General features: G+C 46.6%; 1 protein-coding gene across 1 annotated transcript in view; it reads left to right on the top strand.

Annotated features, from left to right (window-relative positions):
* Window positions 1-21,069, top strand: part of SNX30 (sorting nexin family member 30) — a 234,057-nt gene that overhangs the window by 129,836 nt on the left and 83,152 nt on the right. The window contains exon 2 of the mRNA XM_085641260.1: window positions 557-745. Coding sequence (XP_085497386.1) covers window positions 557-745 — 189 coding nt within the window. The remainder of the gene's footprint in view (window positions 1-556; window positions 746-21,069) is intronic.

Here is a 21,069-nt window from a genome sequence, read left to right as displayed (position 1 = left end):
GGTTTGAGCAGAAAAACTCAGGCAGTGTTTTTTTGTTTTTTTAAATAAACTTTGAGTTTTGCATAATGTTCCAGGTACAACTAATGCAACATAATTTCCATTAATCAGGAGTTTCATCTAAAGTCTGTTTTACGGAGTCCTATTCTGTGCGAACCAGTTTTCCGCTGATAGCCTGTGAAACTTTTTTTTGTTTTTATTTTTACACGCGGTGCGCATTTGCTTAAAGTTATGTGAGTTTGTGTAATGCAAGTCATTTAGTCAAATTTGCTTAACGGGTCTTTCGGATAATCTGGGAATTTTGCTAGTTTAAATAAAATATTGCCCAGTCCGCACACATGCTCCACTTCAGCTTGGCATCTTGATTGTTGTTATTTTGGCGTGAGATTAAATTGAGTGGCATGAGTTGTTCTTGAATGCATATTGAGCTGTATGTGTCAAGGTTAAGAATATTAAGTTACCACCCTGAATCTGTTTCTCTGGGGGGTGGGCTGGGGGGTCTTGAAATGCTCTTTTGTGGCACTGCCTCACAAATGTACTACCTATCTGTTTGTCACAGGATCTCAGTTTGCCAAATGGAACACCTGTGGAGACATCCAGCCCGGCCTCTTCGTCGTCGCTCCTCAATAGACTACAGCTGGACGATGATTTGGATGGCGAAACGAGAGACCTCTTCGTAACCGTAGATGATCCCAAGAAGCACGTCTGTACCATGGAGACATATATTACATACAGGGTCACGACAAAGGTAAGGTCAGATTACACATTTAGAATCACTCCTGTATCTCATCTGCATGCTTGTATAGGGACCCCTATACGGATCACTCGCATTAGTAGGTAGCGAAATATCATTTCTTCATGAGCCAAACCAGCAAAGGAGCCGATAAGTAACTCCATCACTCGTTTAGTCTTTGGTGCAATCGCACACTCATTCTAGTTTCTACATTTCTGCCTGATTGAAGTCTGAGGAAAGCTAATTTATGGTACTTTACTGATATCATAACATTTTTGGAGTTGTTTCTTCTTTTCTTGATCAAACACAGTTGTTTAATATGTACCTATAATTCTTGTACATGTTATTTCTTTGAAGTGTTTCTATGGGGTGCATAAAGTTAGGACAACAAGGCAGTTTAGAATGCCATAATTAGGACATTTACCAGCATTGGCAAAACATGTTTTTATGTCGATGCTGTACAGCATTGACTAAAAAGGAAAGAAAGGCACAATGACACGGCCATGTGATTTTGTAGATGCATGCTTGCATGATGACCTATGCACACTCATGCATTTTCTTTTTTTACAGGTCCAATATGGATTGGTAAACGAAAAATATTATAATTTCACTAGTACGAAAACGCTTTTTGTATCGAAGAGTATCCTAGCAGCAATTTGCTGCAGAGCCATCCTAAAAAAAATTTAATGTAAAACGTGAGGGAGGAGGGCAATGTAGAAGCAGATAGGGGAGCGAATGAGGAGCAATCAAGGGAGGGGCTTGAGGCTGGGCTGGGGCAGGCCAACAAGTGACCACAGTATGTTAACAATAATTCAAGCATTGGTAAATGCATTCGTTTTGGCCTGTATGATTAATAATAAGCTGTTTTTTGTTGTAAGTTATAGCTTGCTGACTATTTGTACAATATGTTACAGAAAGTCTGTTAAAGTGTTGTGAGGTGTTTATGTACAAAAAGGCAATATATTGTGTTGTTTCTAGTGGTGTAGTGCGTGTAAGTAATAGCAATATCTCTCGCAAACAGAAACACATGCGCAGTCACAGGCGAGACCTAAAAAGTAGACACTATCAGTTTGTTAATTCTTGATTTTTGTACAGTATCCCTCGTTGTAAATCATTTAAAGTGCACAGAAACCCCATAACTTGTCCTTTACAAGAGCAAACAACTCCACAGGTTTAACAGTGCTTCACACAAAATGCTATTTTGCCTCCAGAGCGCACCACTTAAATTTAAAATAAGACCACTATTCACATCTTTGTTGTTAATTGGCATCACCACTAGGCTGTGCTCTAAGGCTGATGCGCTTGACCACCTTTTTGTAAGCACCAGCAATGTTGTGTTGAAACTTCATAGTCAATAATACGCCGTGCATTAGTGTGCAGCACTTCAAAATTTGAGTCTTCTGTCTGATAACATACTATAACCAGTGTACTTGCAGAGAACATGTTCACAAAGAGGCATATCCTAGTACTCCCAGATAAAACATGATTATGGTTACCCAACTCAATGGAACCCTTTTTATTGACCTTGCAAAGGATCAACACATAAGTGGTCCTGCAGGCTTGAACCAGTGATCATTACATCAAACACGGATCCCTACAGTGGATGCATTACTCCACTGAGCCATCGAGACCTGACTGGGCCACTAAGGGCTGTGCAGCAGTACAGTCGTGGGGACATGGAATGCCTGGGAAACAGATAACTCCATTCAAAAATACTTTTCTGCAAATAAGTAAAACTCCGGTGAGGGAAATATGGCATGTGTGCAACTAAAATCAGAATGACTGAGAAGTAAGGATCTGTGGGTATTCACACTTGAAGCTATAAATGCAGACGATGTGAGAGATCCGTGGATTTTGTGCAGTTGAAAGTGACTCCGCTGGGAGAGGAAGTAGGTGGTCCCATCCGAATGTCATGGATGTGTGCATTGAATACAGAATGAACACCCATGAAGCCCTCCCTTTGCGTATAACCACAAACCTTTGCAATACTTTGCCCACCATTTTCTGCACTTCTGTTGTATGCCCATAGCCGTGGTACTCCTAGCACGGGCCGGCAGGCCTTCATTGGCGGCCCGCGGACCTTGTCTTGCAATTTCCATGTCCGGCAGTAAACACAGAAGATGACTGCAGGAGCATACGTAGTGAATACCTATTCACTACGTATGCTCCTGCAGCCATCTTCTGTGTTTACTGCCGGCCTCTGTGATATCAGGGCGCCTTCGGAAAGCTTCCCAAAAGGCCCTTTAAAAGTCAGCTGTAAGAGCTTTCCCAGCTGATTTTTAAAAGGGCCTTTTAGGAAGCTTCCTGTTTGGACAGAGACAGATAGAGGCAGAGAGACAGCTAGAGACGGAAACAGGGACAGGGACAGACAGACAGAGGCAGGGACAGACAGACAGACAGAGGCAGGGACAGACAGATAGAGGCAGGGGCAGACAGATAGAGGCAGGGGCAGACAGATAGAGGCAGGGGCAGACAGATAGAGGCAGGGGCAGACAGATAGAGGCAGGGGCAGACAGATAGAGGCAGGGACAGACAGATAGAGGCAGGGACAGACAGATAGAGGCAGGGACAGACCGACAGAGGCAGGGACAGACCGACAGAGGCAGGGACAGACCGACAGAGGCAGGGACAGACAGATCGAGGCAAGGACAGACAGATAGAGGCAAGGACAGACAGATAGAGGCAAGGACAGACAGATAGAGGCAGGGACCGACAGATAGAGGCAGGGACCGACAGATAAGAGATACAAACAGGGACGGACTGGGACGGACGGGGACGGGGACTGGGACGGACGGGGACTGGGACGGACGGGGACTGGGACGGTCCGGGACTGGGACTGGGACGGTCCGGGACTGGGACTGGGACGGTCCGGGACTGGGACTGGGACGGTCCGGGACTGGGACTGGGACGGTCCGGGACTGGGACGGTCCGGGACTGGGACGGACGGTCCGGGACTGGGACGGACGGTCCGGGACTGGGACGGACGGTCCGGGACTGGGACGGACGGTCCGGGACTGGGACGGTCCGTGACTGGGACGGACGGTCCGGGTCCGGGACTGGGACGGTCCGGGACTGGGACGGTCCGGGACTGGGACGGACTGGGACGGACGGGGACTGGGACGGTCCGGGACTGGGACGGACTGGGACGGACTGGGACGGTCCGGGACTGGGACGGACGGTCCGGGACTGGGACGGACGGTCCGGGACTGGGACGGACGGTCCGGGACTGGGACGGACGGTCCGGGACTGGGACGGACGGTCCGGGACTGGGACTGGGACGGTCCGGGACTGGGACTGGGACGGTCCGGGACTGGGACTGGGACGGTCCGGGACTGGGACTGGGACGGTCCGGGACTGGGACGGTCCGGGACTGGGACGGTCCGGGACTGGGACGGTCCGGGACGGACACGGACACGGACACGGACAGGGACAGGGACGGACACGGACACGGACACGGACACGGACACGGACACGGACAGGGACAGGGACACGGACAGGGACACGGACTGGGACGGACAGGGACGGGGACAGACAGGGACAGGGACGGGGACAGACAGAGACCGAGACCGAGACAGGGACTGGGACGGACAGGGACAGGGACGGGGACAGACCGAGACCGAGACAGGGACTGGGACGGACAGGGACAGGGACAGACAGGGACAGGGACGGGGACAGACAGAGACCGAGACCGAGACAGGGACTGGGACGGACAGGGACAGGGACGGGGACAGACAGAGACCGAGACCGAGACAGGGACTGGGACGGACAGGGACAGGGACGGGGACAGACAGAGACCGAGACCGAGACAGGGACTGGGACGGACAGGGACAGGGACAGACAGGGACAGGGACGGGGACAGACAGAGACCGAGACCGGGACTGGGACGGACAGGGACGGGGACAGACAGAGACCGAGACCGAGACAGGGACTGGGACGGACAGGGACAGGGACGGGGACAGACAGAGACCGAGACCGAGACAGGGACTGGGACGGACAGGGACAGGGACGGGGACAGACAGAGACCGAGACCGAGACAGGGACTGGGACGGACAGGGACAGGGACGGGGACAGACAGGGACCGAGACCGAGACCGAGACAGGGACTGGGACGGACAGGGACGGGGACAGACAGGGACCGAGACAGGGACTGGGACGGACAGGGACAGGGACGGGGACAGACAGAGACCGAGACAGGGACAGATAGAGGCAGAGAGTGGGAGGAAGAGTGAGACCAAGGCAGGGACAGATAGAGGCAGAGAGTGGGAGGAAGAGTAAGACCAAGGCAGGGACAGATAGAGGCAGAGAGGGGGAGGGAGACCGAGGCAGAGACTGGGAGGGGCAGGGAGAGCGAGGGGCAGGTAGAGCGAGGGGCAGGGAGAGCGAGGGGCAGGGAGAGCGAGGGGGAGGGAGGGCGAGGGGAGGGAGAGGGAGACCGAGGCAGAGAGAGGGGGAGGGAGAGGGAGACCGAGGCAGAGAGGGGGAGGGAGAGGGAGACCGAGGTAGAGAGGGGGATGGCGAGGGAGACCAAGGCAGAGAGGGGGAGGGAGAGGGAGACCGAGGCAGAGAGGGGGAGGGAGAGCGAGGGAGACTGGGAGCGAGGGAGACTGGGAGCGAGAGAGAGGCAGAGCGGGAGAGAGGCAGAGCGGGAGAGAGGGAGACAGAGAGACAGGGAGTGAAAGAGGGAGGGAGACAGAGACAGAGAGGGAGTGAAAGAGGGCGAGAAAGAGGGAGGGAGACAGGGAGAGGGAGAGGGAGGGAGACAGGGAGGTAGGGAGAGAAAGAGGGAGGCAGGGAGGTAGGGAGGGAGGCAGAGAGATAGGGAGAGAAAGAGGGAGGGAGGCAGAGAGATAGGGAGAGAAAGAGGGAGGGAGGCAGAGAGATAGGGAGACAGGGAGGGAGGGAGGACGGAGAGGGAGGGAGAGAGAGATGTGTGTATGCCGGATCTGATGGATCAGTGGACGAATGCGTCCGCTGCAGGGCCCTGTGTTCAACCTCGTTGTCACAGGTTTTTTTTCCCCGCTCTAGCCCCGCCCCCTCCCACACTGACCCCGCCCCCACCAGTGTGGTCCTCTGCCACAAACCACACTGTACATTTGGCCCCCGAGAAAGTTTGTGAGTCCCCATGCCCTAGAGTAAACGATAAAAGAGTGGACAGCAAGGAAAGTGTAGTAAAAGGTCATGAAGACCCCATTTTAGGGATGGTGGTGACGAGCATATTTGACATAGTAAAATGTTTTCAATAGGAAAGAAAATATAAAAAATGTTTTCGTGAAACACCGCATGGATCTTCCAGAATTATGAAATGTACTCGTGCAAATCCCAAAAGTTGCACAAAATGTTCAGGTACACCTAGAACCTTAACCAACTGGTCCTAAAAATTGAAGGTTTATGCCTACAGAGATTTTATAAACCATTTTCATTAGTTCATAAAAAGAGTTATGTGTACAGATCAGACGTGCACATGGAAATGGAACAGCATTATATTGTTATATAGTCCAGCAACTAAATAATGCAGCCAAGCGTAGCACTTTCAAACCTTGGATCCCTGACATGCTACCCACACCCATTGCCACAGAGACACGTGACATCTATGTGAATGATGCCTCAAAAAGTTTTAAAGATGGAAGAACACACTCAAAGTGGCACTCTGTCTCCTCACGAGTGAAGCGACTGTCTCCCTTGGAAGCCACCAGCACTGTGTATCTTCACTCTAAAAGCATTTTAAAGACTGTGGCGTTCCCCTGAAACCTAGACAACAGAAAGGAAACTCACAATAAACAAAGAACAGCTCACCTATTGCATATAATGCCTGCTGTGCAAAGTATGCTATCTAAACTTCAAATTAATCCTTTGAGGCTGGGCATAGCATGGCTTTGTGTCAGTTCATACAATTAAAGACCAAATGTATTAAGGTGTTGCAGGGGCACTCGTGTGGAAAAAAAGTGCTGCAAAGCAGCGCAGCAATCTACTATACTTTATAAGGGTGCACAGGTCAGATTTGCACTGCGTCACAAGTGCCTTCTTTGTAAATCCGGGCCCCATGAGTGTTAGCGGGAAGCTCAGCACCCTAGTCCTAATTCCTACAAACGTGAATACATTATATCGAATATCTCCCAGGTAAGGAGTCAACCCCTGGGCTTTAACCGGTATAGTTAATAGTGATGACGTATTTTGCTATTTCATGGCACTACGAATAGTACCCGCTCCCGTGACCCAGGTGAAAGGTATAGGATTTACCAACCTCATAAGGAATACTGAGCAAGTCGTTTATCTGGTATGCCGATCTGAGACCTGCAGGCTATAAAATGCGAAAGCAAGCGCTGAACTGACTGATGCCTCAGTCTTAGAAGCTGTTGAGACGGTCTCTGCCGCCTGTGGGGCTTCTGATGTCGAACATCGGCCCCTCCACCCGTTCTGTTAGTGTCTGTGTATCCGAGTCATAGAACAGAGGGAGAAAGTGTAGATAAAGACCGGCGAAGGGAAAGTGAGAGAAAGGAGGAGGGAAGAGAAAGCGGGGAAAGGAAGAGAGGAAGGAATTGATAGAAGAAAGGGAGGGTGAGAGAAAAAGCGACAGAGAGAGAGTGGAAATAAGACGAAATATGAGACGCAATGCGCGAAAGGGAAAAATGGGGACGAGAGAGAGGGAGGGGGAAACCAAAAAAACAACAACAAGTAAAACAAGCGTGATAGAAAGAAAATATGGCCAGCGGTGGTTTTGGACCGACTCGGCTCTGACCCTTTGACTGTATGATGCTGGGTACAGAGTTTGACTGCAGCGCGCACCGTGCGTTCGCGATGAAGTATTTGTGACAGAACTGAAAGCAGCGCACTGACATTTACAGCACTCTGGCAGAAGCAAGTGGCATCTGTGGTTTTTGTTTAAAACATGCCACCAAATTTCAAGAGGCACATTCCATCTTTAGTGCTGGAACACTTGTTCTGCCCAGCAACGATTCCTGTTCCCTCCACGTTGAGGTCCACGCTCATGTGTTGGTGAGCGTGTGTGTGAGAGGGCGAGGTGCGAGTGTGTATGTGGAGGTCATACTGGATATGTGCATGTTTGCTTGTTGGTGCACGCGAGTTTGTGCGCGACTGTTTGATTATCTCTGATTGCGCATATGTGCCTGTGTTTTTCTCTTAGTGTCTGATAGTGTATATGTGTGGTACTAGGAGTTCTGGTGTGTATCTGTGTTTGCTTGATTCGCGTTCCTGTATGCATGTCTCCATAACTGCACGATTGTGTGTTTGTGGTTACACTTTTCACACACTCACCCCCAGTCACAGATCTGGGTTGAATCCATCATCGTTCTTTAGCTCACTTCGCCACCTCAGTTCAGACCCAGCTAATGCCAATCAGTCTTGACCCTGTGCCTCCTGAACTGAGGTGGCGAAGTGAGCTAAAGAACGATGATGGATTCAACCCAGATCTGTGACTGGGGGTGAGTGTCTGAAAAGTTTTAGTGCTCCGTCCATCATCTCCTTGTTTGCTTTGTTCGCCCTAAGTTGGCAGGGTATTCCCAGACTTGGGTCCCTTGCTCACTGGATTCAAGCTAGTCTGACTGATATGGGGTGTTACCCCGAAACTGGTCCCGGGATGCTTGTTTCCAGTTCAGGGAAGACCTGGCTTGGTAGTTCGGGCTGGAGTGTTCCCATGAGGCACAGGGTCCAGACTGATTTGCATATAGCTGGGTCTGAACGGAGGTGGCGAAGTGAGCTAAAGAACGATGATGGATTCAACCCAGATCTGTGACTGGCGGTGAGTGTGTGAAAGGTTTCAGCGCTCCGTCCATCATCTCCTTGTGTTAGCATTCTTCATGAGACTGACAGGCTGAGTCTTCGTGTTTGTCTGTGTGTGTGTCATCGTGCGCCTGTGTTTGTTTTTGGTCTGGTGGTCAGCGAATCTTTCAGTGTGTGTCTGCCTGAGCCTGTGTGTGTTCGCACGCTTCTGGGTGTCTCATTGGCCATGTGCTGGTCTGAGTGTTGTCGGTGTGCATGCCTCTAAGACAGAGTGTGTGTGTCTGCCTGTGTATGTGTGTGACTGGAGTGCTTTGAAAGAGATGAAAGCTGGGCTGTCATTTGGGTGTCAAGCCTCGCCTGTCACTCCATAGAGGATTATGTCTGCTGTCAAACAGTCTGCTCCAGGGATACAAACTGAACATGCCTCCGCCTTGTCGCACAGGGAGCCTTGGAGAGCCTGCTCTGCTCTCTGGCCAGCCTGTCTGCTGCCGGGACCCATTTATCTGAGACAGCAGTTTAGACCCGCTCTGGGCATCCGATGGGTGAAGGGAGGGTGGATCAGGACTTGTTTGAGCAGCGCATATCGTTGCATACTTGTTCTTCACAATAGAAATGACTGATGCCCTGCATCAATAGCCACAGAGACTGGGCTATGGTGGCTACTGCTTTCATGAGCTCCTTCTCGTTGCCGGTTTCTGGTCATTAAGTGCGCTTAGAGAGAGAGTGGTCGAACAGCGGCTCGTGCACTGGCCAGAAATGTAAGCACCAATGTCCACGGTTAGGGAGCCTCACTACCTGTTCCGAACACATATTCTGAGCACTGGCCATTGCGGGGCTGTGCATGGCGCACCGCCATTTGCCAGTGCGGGGCTGTGTATGCATCTCCATCACGAGGGATGCCATTTCCTGAGGAAAATATGAGGCATTTTATCGCATTGTTTTGCCTAGCAATGATGTGCATACCAAAGTGTAAATTGTCATCTGTGCGTTCACGTGAACCATGACAGTATGAAATGAAAACAAGCGGGCTTGAAATGCATATATATTCACGAAAAAATACTCTAACGGACCTAGAGAGGGATCCAGAAAAAACTAAAGAAAAGGGGAAAGTGAAAACTCCTGAAAATAAAGGTTGTGCCTAATACAACCGTGGTCGTGGGGGAAATAAGTATTTCTTTAGGTTACCCTCACACACCCTAGTGGTGTCATGCTTCATCATCGGGTCACCCAGACCCCTAGAAGTCCGGGTGGGCTCGATCACAGTATTGGGAGTGCTTTTACTATGTTAAAGACAGAGGGGGTTAACTAAATAAAATACCTCAGGCAGATCCCCAGTTTCCCTTTATTTTTGGGTCTGTCTGGGTAATTAAAAAGGATAAAAGTGGGTCTTATAGGAGTGTTATGGTCCTAGGACCCTAGTGCCGACATGTTTCAGTCCAAAAAGGGGCCAAAAAATGGTCCAGGACTTTCTTCAGGGCAAGAATGTAGCTCCCCTATGTGAGTGAAATTACTGGGATGGGGTGTCCCTATCCTGTCAGTATGGTGGGGGCAGAGTAGCTGCTCCACGTGATATTACGTAAGAGTGGGTGTGTGTCAACTGCCAGGCTCCATCTGAAAAGGAAAGTAGAGACAAACAACATATAAAGATAACAGCGGTATGATTTCCGCCGTGTTCATTTCCCCTTTAGCGGTGTAGTGATAACCGCAAGTGGACATGCGTGGATTTGTGCGCATGCTATCATTAAGAGGAGTGTCCTCTTCTTGTGCCACTCACGATCACTGTAACATATCATTGTATATGTGACAGGCATTCTGTGCGAGTGGCGATTTTATTCGCATCCTAGCGATATCAGCGTGATGTCTGTACTTGAAAATAGCGTGCACAAAGTGTCTCCAGTCTCTAGTGCACATCGAACGTAAATGGTCCAGGTGATTCAAAAACCTATCTATGAGTATGTTATTTTAAAAAATACATAAGTGAAATATAAATAAATACACAGGCATACCACACTTTCAATCATACTTAGTTTGCAGTTATACATTACCCAATTCGGGGAGGTTGACTGTATCTCACTGGACCAAAAGTCAGAATGGGCGGTCCTGGGGGGGAACCGTGATGAGAAGGTGTATCAACAAGCAGAAATAGTAGATCTGCCATTGTGTGGATCCGAATATGTGGGGTCGGAAATGGCGAGTGCTAATTACGCAATGGTGAAGGCAGAAACTGCGCTGCTACGGAGTACTTACTTATTTAAGATCGGTCGCCCTGCCTGCTACCTGTTTGGTTCTGGTCCTCGGCTTTCGCAAGTTTGTTGCATTGGTGTTGCGTTTAAGTATCATGAATGCGCGCTGAGACAACGGGCTAATTGAGACCACGCCCCCCGGGTACAGGAAATGACGTAGGACGTCACGACATGCAGCGGAACTTGTGTGAAGGGATTTGTAGTTTATTAGTTGGGAAATGTAGTCTTTCGTCGCGGACTCGTAATGGGTCCATCAATAACTATAGAAGTTAACGATTGAATCGTAATACATGTTCGTGTGTATGTAGAGACGGCGATATTGAAGATGAGGGAGGTATAATCAACCTGGGTTAATTAGAGTGCAATCGTGGTTGAATATATATCGCCTTCTGTGTCATGGTGCATAGTACTTGTTTTAAACAACACTAGGTAGAGGTCAATAAAACGGAAGACGCTGCTCAGTCTGCAAAATGCCGGTTACTAGAATCCTCAAGGTCTGGTGTTAAGTATTGGAGAAGCGGGGATATCATTTGTTCAGCTGGCTCCATGGTATAGAGTCATTAAGTCCCTTGTCATGCGTTCCCAGACGATATACCCAGCGTTGTTCCCTCTCCAGGAGTCTTTTCTGTAGATTTCTGGTACCATTGATCTTCTCAATGATTGTCCATCGTATGTCTGTGTCTTTATGTTGTTTTTCCATGAAATGTGCTGTGAGTCTGGTAGCTGTGATCATACGTCTGATCGTGCTTCTATGTTCACTTATCCGGATTTATATTTTGCGGCTGGTCATGCCTATGTAAGTTAAATCACATGGACACTTGATAAGGTAGATAACTGCTTCTGAGTTGCAGTTTGTATGTGATCTTTGTTCCCATGGGGTACGTAGGCCAAGTTCTAGAGTTTTACTGTGGCTGGTGAATTCACAGGCTACACAGGCTACACAGGGATAATGTCCGGTTACTGGCGGTGTATTCCATAATGTTGTTTGGACGTCGACCACGGTTCCATATGTGTCTGTGTGGATTAGAGTATCTCTTAGACTGCGTTTTTTTTTTTTAAAGAGAACATGGGTTTTTCAAAAGTGAGTTTGTTGGAGATAAGGATGGGCCATCTCTTATTTATAATCTTCTTTACTTCATTTGAAGATGAATTGAATGTGGTAACACAAATCATATTCTGGGGTTGTTGTCTTTCTTGAGTTTCAAGTAAGGCCTCTCTGGGAGTGTTCCGTGCTCTTTTCTTGGCTTGTTCAATGATTTTAATTGGGTAACTTCTTGCTTTAAGTTTGTCTGTGAGTATTTCTGCTTCCTTTCTGTAGTCTTGGAGTTCGGAGCAATTTCTACGTATACGTAGGAATTGTCCTACCGGAAGATTCTCCCTGAGAGATCGTGGATGGGCACTGTCAAATCTCAACAGGCTGTTTCTGTCAGTGGGTTTCGTGTATAGTGAGCTGCTCAGTGTGCCATTTTTTGCAATGATGTTGATATCCAAAAATGGAATTGTTTCTCTATCTTTATTGATGGTAAATCGTAAGTGAGGATTAAGTCCATTAATCCATAGAGTGAAGTTTGAGAGACTGAGTGTCGCCTCGCCATACCATGAAGATATCATCGATATATCGATACCATTTGTAGATGTTATCGGTGTATGGGTTTGCATTCCATATATGTAGGTTCTCAAAATGGCTCATGTATAGACATGCTATACTAGGAGCGAAGGTGCTACCCATAGAAGTTCCATGGATTTGCCAGTACAGCTGGGTTTCAAATTTGAAGAAGTTCTCCGTCAGTGCCAGTCTTATTAAAGTGATGATCCACTTCCTAGGTGCAGTCCATTGCCAGTCCTCATTTTCCAGGAGTTGTTCAATGACCTCGATGCTTTCAATCTGGGGTATACTAGTATATAGTGCTTCTACATCTAGACATACTAGAAAACAATTCATTGGGTCATATTCAATGTCGGTCAGAAGATTCAGGAGATGTTTAGTGTCCTGTACATACGATGTTATTCGTTTAACCAGAGGGCGCAAGAACCAGTATGTCTAGATGTAGAAGCACTATATACTAGTATACCCCAGATTGAAAGCATCGAGGTCATTGAACAACTCCTGGAAAATGAGGACTGGCAATGGACTGCACCTAGGAAGTGGATCATCACTTTAATAAGACTGGCACTGACGGAGAACTTCTTCAAATTTGAAACCCAGCTGTACTGGCAAATCCATGGAACTTCTATGGGTAGCACCTTCGCTCCTAGTATAGCATGTCTATACATGAGCCATTTTGAGAACCTACATATATGGAATGCAAACCCATACACCGATAACATCTACAAATGGTATCGATATATCGATGATATCTTCATGGTATGGCGAGGCGACACTCAGAGACTCTCAAACTTCACTCTATGGATTAATGGACTTAATCCTCACTTACGATTTACCATCAATAAAGATAGAGAAACAATTCCATTTTTGGATATCAACATCATTGCAAAAAATGGCACACTGAGCAGCTCACTATACACGAAACCCACTGACAGAAACAGCCTGTTGAGATTTGACAGTGCCCATCCACGATCTCTCAGGGAGAATCTTCCGGTAGGACAATTCCTACGTATACGTAGAAATTGCTCCGTACTCCAAGACTACAGAAAGGAAGCAGAAATACTCACAGACAAACTTAAAGCAAGAAGTTACCCAATTAAAATCATTGAACAAGCCAAGAAAAGAGCACGGAACACTCCCAGAGAGGCCTTACTTGAAACTCAAGAAAGACAACAACCCCAGAATATGATTTGTGTTACCACATTCAATTCATCTTCAAATGAAGTAAAGAAGATTATAAATAAGAGATGGCCCATCCTGATCTCCAACAAACTCACTTTTGAAAAATCCATGTTCTCTTTAAAAAAAAACCCGCAGTCTAAGAGATACTCTAATCCACACAGACACATATGGAACCGTGGTCGACGTCCAAACAACATTATGGAATACACCGCCAGTAACCGGACATTATCCCTGTGGATCCTGTGTAGCCTGTGAATTCACCAGCCACAGTAAAACTCTAGAACTTGGCCTACGTACCCCATGGGAACAAAGATCACATACAAACTGCAACTCAGAAGCAGTTATCTACCTTATCAAGTGTCCATGTGATTTAACTTACATAGGCATGACCAGCCGCAAAATATAAATCCGGATAAGTGAACATAGAAGCACGATCAGACGTATGATCACAGCTACCAGACTCACAGCACATTTCATGGAAAAACAACATAAAGACACAGACATACGATGGACAATCATTGAGAAGATCAATGGTACCAGAAATCTACAGAAAAGACTCCTGGAGAGGGAACAACGCTGGGTATATCGTCTGGGAACGCATGACAAGGGACTTAATGACTCTATACCATGGAGCCAGCTGAACAAATGATATCCCCGCTTCTCCAATACTTAACACCAGACCTTGAGGATTCTAGTAACCGGCATTTTGCAGACTGAGCAGCGTCTTCCGTTTTATTGACCTCTACCTAGTGTTGTTTAAAACAAGTACTATGCACCATGACACAGAAGGCGATATATATTCAACCACGATTGCACTCTAATTAACCCAGGTTGATTATACCTCCCTCATCTTCAATATCGCCGTCTCTACATACACACGAACATGTATTACGATTCAATCGTTAACTTCTATAGTTATTGATGGACCCATTACGAGTCCGCGACGAAAGACTACATTTCCCAACTAATAAACTACAAATCCCTTCACACAAGTTCCGCTGCACGTCGTGACGTCCTACGTCATTTCCTGTACCCGGGGGGCGTGGTCTCAATTAGCCCGTTGTCTCAGCGCGCATTCATGATACTTAAACGCAACACCAATGCAACAAACTTGCGAAAGCCGAGGACCAGAACCAAACAGGTAGCAGGCAGGGCGACCGATCTTAAATAAGTAAGTACTCCGTAGCAGCGCAGTTTCTGCCTTCACCATTGCGTAATTAGCACTCGCCATTTCCGACCCCACATATTCGGATCCACACAATGGCAGATCTACTATTTCTGCTTGTTGATACACCTTCTCATCACGGTTCCCCCCCAGGACCGCCCATTCTGACTTTTGGTCCTGTGAGATACAGTCAACCTCCCCGAATTGGGTAATGTATAACTGCAAACTAAGTATGATTGAAAGTGTGGTATGCCTGTGTATTTATTTATATTTCACTTATGTATTTTTTTAAATAACATACTCATAGATAGGTTTTTGAATCACCTGGACCATTTACGTTCGATGTGCACTAGAGACTGGAGACACTTTGTTCTCGCTATTTTCAAGTACAGACATCACGCTGATATCGCTAGGATGCGAATAAAATCGCCACTCGCACAGAATGCCTGTCACATATACAATGATATGTTACAGTGATCGTGAGTGGCACAAGAAGAGGACACTCCTCTTAATGATAGCATGCGCACAAATCCACGCATGTCCACTTGCGGTTATCACTACACCGCTAAAGGGGAAATGAACACGGCGGAAATCATACCGCTGTTATCTTTATATGTTGTTTGTCTCTACTTTCCTTTTAAGATGGAGCCTGGCAGTTGACACACACCCACTCTTACGTAATATCACGTGGAGCAGCTACTCTGCCCCCACCATACTGACAGGATAGGGACACCCCATCCCAGTAATTTCACTCACATAGGGGAGCTACATTCTTGCCCTGAAGAAAGTCCTGGACCATTTTTTGGCCCCTTTTTGGACTGAAACATGTCGGCACTAGGGTCCTAGGACCATAACACTCCTATAAGACCCACTTTTATCCTTTTTAATTACCCAGACAGACCCAAAAATAAAGGGAAACTGGGGATCTGCCTGAGGTATTTTATTTAGTTAACCCCCTCTGTCTTTAACATATTAAAAGCACTCCCAATACTGTGGTCGAGCCCACCCGGACTTCTAGGGGTCTGGGTGACCCGATGATGAAGCATGACACCACTAGGGTGTGTGAGGGTAACCTAAAGAAATACTTATTTCCCCCACGACCACGGTTGTATTAGGCACAACCTTTATTTTCAGGAGTTTTCACTTTCCCCTTTTCTTTAGTTTTTTCTGGATCCCTCTCTAGGTCCGTTAGAGTATTTTTTCGTGAATATAGTTACTTGTAGGGAGGATATACTCTACACATTTCTGCCTCTCTTACCCTTTAAGTCATTGGAATCTCCCAGTGCCTTGTTGTGTTATAGATATGTTGTTGAAATGCATATAGCCATGTAGATTATGTAAACCAGCATGGGCTGTGCAGGCAAAACAACAAAAATAGTTCCACAAAAGCGAATGTAAACAGTACTTAGTCTTCGGGAAACTGATAACAGAAGCACACGAGAGGAACAACACCAGGAAACCGTGTGTTCCAGCCAATAGGAGCAGGTGAAAAAGTAAGCGACAAGCACAGCAACCCATGAAAATAAATGAAAACAAAGGGGCAGGATGTAAGCCCCTTTTAAAATATATTTAATACAAAAGATTTTGCAAGCGATTTGCAGGCGAAACCTAAAAATTAGGACCGAGGGTGCAGATTGGTTCTTGAAGATGTTACTTTGACCTGCAATGTAAATGAGACAACTGAATAGATTTCTAACTACTTCCATTCAAAGTGTAAAATATCTCCACCATACGTTTCACTCCTAATTCTGTAACTTTTTCATGTTCTTTTGTAATGTCCATCCATCAGTGGTTAATTTGTGAAAAAATAAGTGCCAGTGCTCTCGTCAGGAGGCAGCTTGCCACCAGCCCATTGCTCCTATTAGCGCCTCCTATAACTGAACCAACTACTAACTGTGAAACCCTACAGGTTGGGAGAAGATGTGGTGTAACGGCCAGAGCTGCCGACTTTGGAGCTGGGGTACGAAGTTCGAGTTTCTCATAGGCTCAACATCCTGTGATTCTGGGCAAATCACTTAATTTCCCAGTGCCTACAAAAATGAGTGTGTCCTTAACTGGTGCTCATGAAAAGTGATTCAATACCTTTGGGTCGAGTTCACGCTATAAGTGCCAGACGATTAAGTGCTGGTGCCAAGCACCGGAAACCACTGGCTCGAATCGAGCACTGCCATCCATCAATTAACAATGCACTAAACATTTTAAAACAATGAATTAGTTAGCCCCTTGTTTTTTAATTCAGTCAATCATATTGCTCCATTATCTTGGGCAGTGACTAAGCATCTTTCAGCAGCCCCGTGTCTACTGGCTTGTTCAGTCAGAAGTAGTTGCCCCATATACTACTTTAGCCCAATTAATCATATCCTAGTTAATTCCTAATAGCTCTAGGCCTCCTACGAAGACAAAAGTGAGGAGATCAATAGCCAGCAGAATTTGTTCTCCGCCTCTCTGGATGACACCAAATACTTTATTTTTATAATGTCTTGACCCAGTTGAGGCGGCATTTATGTTCCTAGATTATCAATTTAGGCTTAAAAAATAGCATTTACATTTTGATCCTATGCCTCACGGTTAATGAACCGAGGTATGTGCACCTAGACACACACAGATGCACAGTGACCTCAACAGAGGCAGCATACCAAGTGTTTCCCTGGTAGTGAATGTGTGCAGGAACCTTCTTGTGAACGGCAGCACCTTATACATGAAAAGCAACAAGATTACACACAGACCCCAAGGCAGGTGGAGTTGCAGACTTGATGCATGTCCATAAACCAAAACTTGACCCCCACATATAGTGCAGAAAGAGGGGAAACAAGTCTTTGAGCATAGGTGGGGTCATCTTTGGTTAGGACTCTACATCTGTCTTTAGGGCTTTACCACACGAATCATCTTGGGCACTTCGTTCATGGTGCTACAGCCATTTAAAATAAAACAAATTCTGGCTTTGTGTTGTTAGAGATAGTTTGCATTATGTGCATACGTCGATGCACAGGAATATTGTGTGTAGCATACCGTATGTTTGATCAGTTGCATTATAATGAAAAATAATAGGATTCTATATATGCCAACCATGCTGTACCCACAGTGTCCTGAATTTATTTCAGTTTTGAGCCTCAGTTGTATAGGAGTGACAGGACGTTGTGACTGAGGTAATATTTGTCAAGACGCCAGTTTGGACAAAAAACGTGCCCAACACATTTTGAGAAATTCAAACCCCGAGGTTATTAATTTTTGCTTTGCAACAAAGCTTCAGTTAACGATCCAGTGCTGCGATTGTACATTAAAGCAATTTCCTACAATTTTATATAAATTATCTCGGCAAAGAAACGTACAGATTATACAAAAAGGAGAGTATTCAAAAGCGAATTCTAGAGTCAGTCGATAAGAGGCGGCTGTAACTCTGGATTACAATGACTGTGGCTCTGAGGGATTGTGGCATTTATTGCTCCCAAGAGTGGTTTGATTCTCAGAGATCAATCTAAGCATGAATTCAAAAGCCAATTACTTGATTAATGAAATGCATCTTAACGATCAATGGATGCAAGAAAAGTATATCCATTTTTTTTTAACCGAGAATTCCCTGGGTCCGTATTGTTTGCACTTTCCCAAGATCCGCAAATCACGGATAAACCAACCCTCCCGGGGAAGCTTATTAGGTTTGCAAATGCGTCTTATACTAGCCACTGACTCAGTTTTGCTGTCCTTTTGAATGTGAGAGTGGCTGTGCACCCACGGATGTGATGCATGCAACACACTTCTTATCCCTAGGATAAGGGCTGTCGAGCGATGCGCTGTTTCTACAAGGTTTTTGCAACTTGCATTGCTGCATTTGTCAGAGTTATTGAAGTAGCCCACGGAATCGGGATCTTTGAGACACAGTACAGCAGTACTCCTCACATCACAAATATTTAATACAAACATTAAAATTGAATAAAGATAAATTATTTAATGAAATGGATTACTAGCGGCTACAGGAACGGCCATGTTTGAGTGCTGTTTACGGTAGCACGGTCTGTCCATGTAGCTGTGTACTGCTTCGGAGGTGCACACCCCCAGTCTTTATGTGACCTGTACTTTAGTGGGGCACACTTGCCCAGGACCTTGTTAACACTTTAAGGGGCATCATCCTTCACAAATTCATCTTTTGTATATGCAAGGTACTGGTTCACTTCTAAAAGATTTCCCTGAAGGTGCAGCATTCCTGCAAACGTAATGGTCATTTCAGTTGAAAATGTGTTGTCTATAATGGCAGTGCACTAATAACACATGCATACTCCACTCTGACACTTTACTCCACGGCACTCCTCAACACGACATTCTACCACACTCCACTCTACACCACTCTATGCCACTTCTCTCTCGGCCACTCTGCAACACTCCAAGGCACTCCACCCCATCTGTGCCAATCCACCCCATCTGTGCCAATCCACCCCATCTGTGCCACCCCACTCCCTCTACGCCACCCCACTCCCTCTACGCCACCCCACTCCCTCTACGCCACCCCACCCCCTCTACGCCACCCCCTCTACGCCACCCCACTCCCCCCTACGCCACCCCTCTATGCCACCCCACTCTACACTCGCCCACTGCACTCTCCGTCACCCCACTCCACTCTATGCCACTCCATGCCACGCCAATCCTCTCCTCTCTACTCCACTCCGACACTCCACTGTACAACACTTTATTCCATTGTATATCCCCTCAACTCTGCTCCAGTCCACGTACCTCCAATCCACGACACAGTACTCCACCCTTTGCCAATCTTCTCCATGCCACTCAACTCTGACACTACATGACACATCACTCCATATCACTCTCCCCTATTACTCTAAATTTTAGCAATGCTGAACAGCAGCCATGCTGGTGTTCACCATGGCTAAAACACATTGGCGAAGCCAATGGCGCTTGCTTAGGTGATATCTATTGGCTTTGCCAGTGCTTGTCTTGCTTCTGAAGGTGATGGCTTTCTTCCCTCTTCTTGTGTTTGTTCTTCTTCTAGAGCACAACTTCCTTAACTGTTGATTGGATGACTTGAATTCTTCCACTTCTTACATTCAGGGAACAATTGTTTTCAAATTCTTTAAGCACTCCACTGGAGAGCCTGTGTTTTCTTGCTCTCTCTTCCCCGTGTGCTGCTTCCCCCTCGCACCCCTGTGCTCCTCTGCGCTCACTGTGTTGCTCCCCAACAAAAGGTCTCTCTGCTTGCTTTGTTTCTTTATTTTATTTCATCCACCCCTATAAACCCCTCTCCTCCATTATTCCCTCCATTCATCTGCGTTTACTTTAGCTCCACTTATACCCCCCCCCCCCCCCTCCCCACCACACCGCATTTTTTTTTCTTTTGGGAGGGCTCTGCCACTGTGTTTTGCTGCTGTGCCTTTCCTTTCTCCCAAAAATGTGTTTGCTGCACTTCGTTTATATTTTACTGCTCCAAGTTCAGCATCCGCCATCTTGGAAAGGTAAATTCAGATGGAAGTTCTTTAACATTATTAATGTTTTCTAAACTCCAATATCCATTTATCAATTTTTTTTGTTCAATATCTCCCACTTCCCTCTTTGCAAATGTTGGCATGTATGTAAATGCATTGCAATGCAAGTACTTCAAAGTGGCAAAGTGCACCAAAAACAACGAATAGCATGAGGTGAGAGAGAAACACTGCTCTGGGAGGAGCTAAAACACTCACTGTTCATTTTAATGAATTGGCAACAACAGTCTAGCAGACACCTGTATTGTGAGCCTCGTCGGGAAAATGGATAGTAGAGTTCTCAAGCTCATATTGTGCTTTACTGTGTGAGAGATGTGAGCTGGCCCACCTTGGATTTAATGGAGGGCCTGGCCTGGAGAAAGGATGCGGTCAGTAAACCCTGGGATATTTAGGTTTGGTCAGTTGCCTGACTTAGCTCACTGAACTGAATGGTGGCATGCTGAGTTTGTCCGTTTTCTTTGGAAAACCCAGCACAGCACAGCGTTACCATGAACTCTGAAAACAAAAGCTAATACAGCACACTCTTAATCTGTGTACATAGATCCCACTAGATAACCAGAAATAAGGACCGATATTAAATCAAGATCAAAGAGACAATCTCACAACTCATAAAATCATATATGGCAGTCCAAAATCCAATAAGACATGATGAACAGTCCACGTAGTTATAATAGAAGACGTCCTTTTTATTGTTTTGAGAGACCAATCTCCAAAGTAGAACACAGCCAACACGCGTTTCGTCAGTACTTGTCGGTACTCAGACTTTCTCAAGGCTGCTGATTGCTTGACTTAATCCTATAACGATTCGATCATCATACCCTCGATATCGTAGACTCCAAACAATAGAGGAGTGAACTGTACTCAAGGACCACAATACTCAATCAGCCATTCTTTTCCTAGTTGCAGGCTCGTTGGAAGTATGTT

Source organism: Triturus cristatus, chromosome 2_2 (assembly GCF_964204655.1).
Source record: "Triturus cristatus chromosome 2_2, aTriCri1.1, whole genome shotgun sequence".
Classification (NCBI taxonomy): domain Eukaryota; kingdom Metazoa; phylum Chordata; class Amphibia; order Caudata; family Salamandridae; genus Triturus; species Triturus cristatus.
The sequence above is the reverse complement of the archived record's forward strand: the minus strand, read 5'-3'. Positions and strand labels throughout refer to the sequence as shown.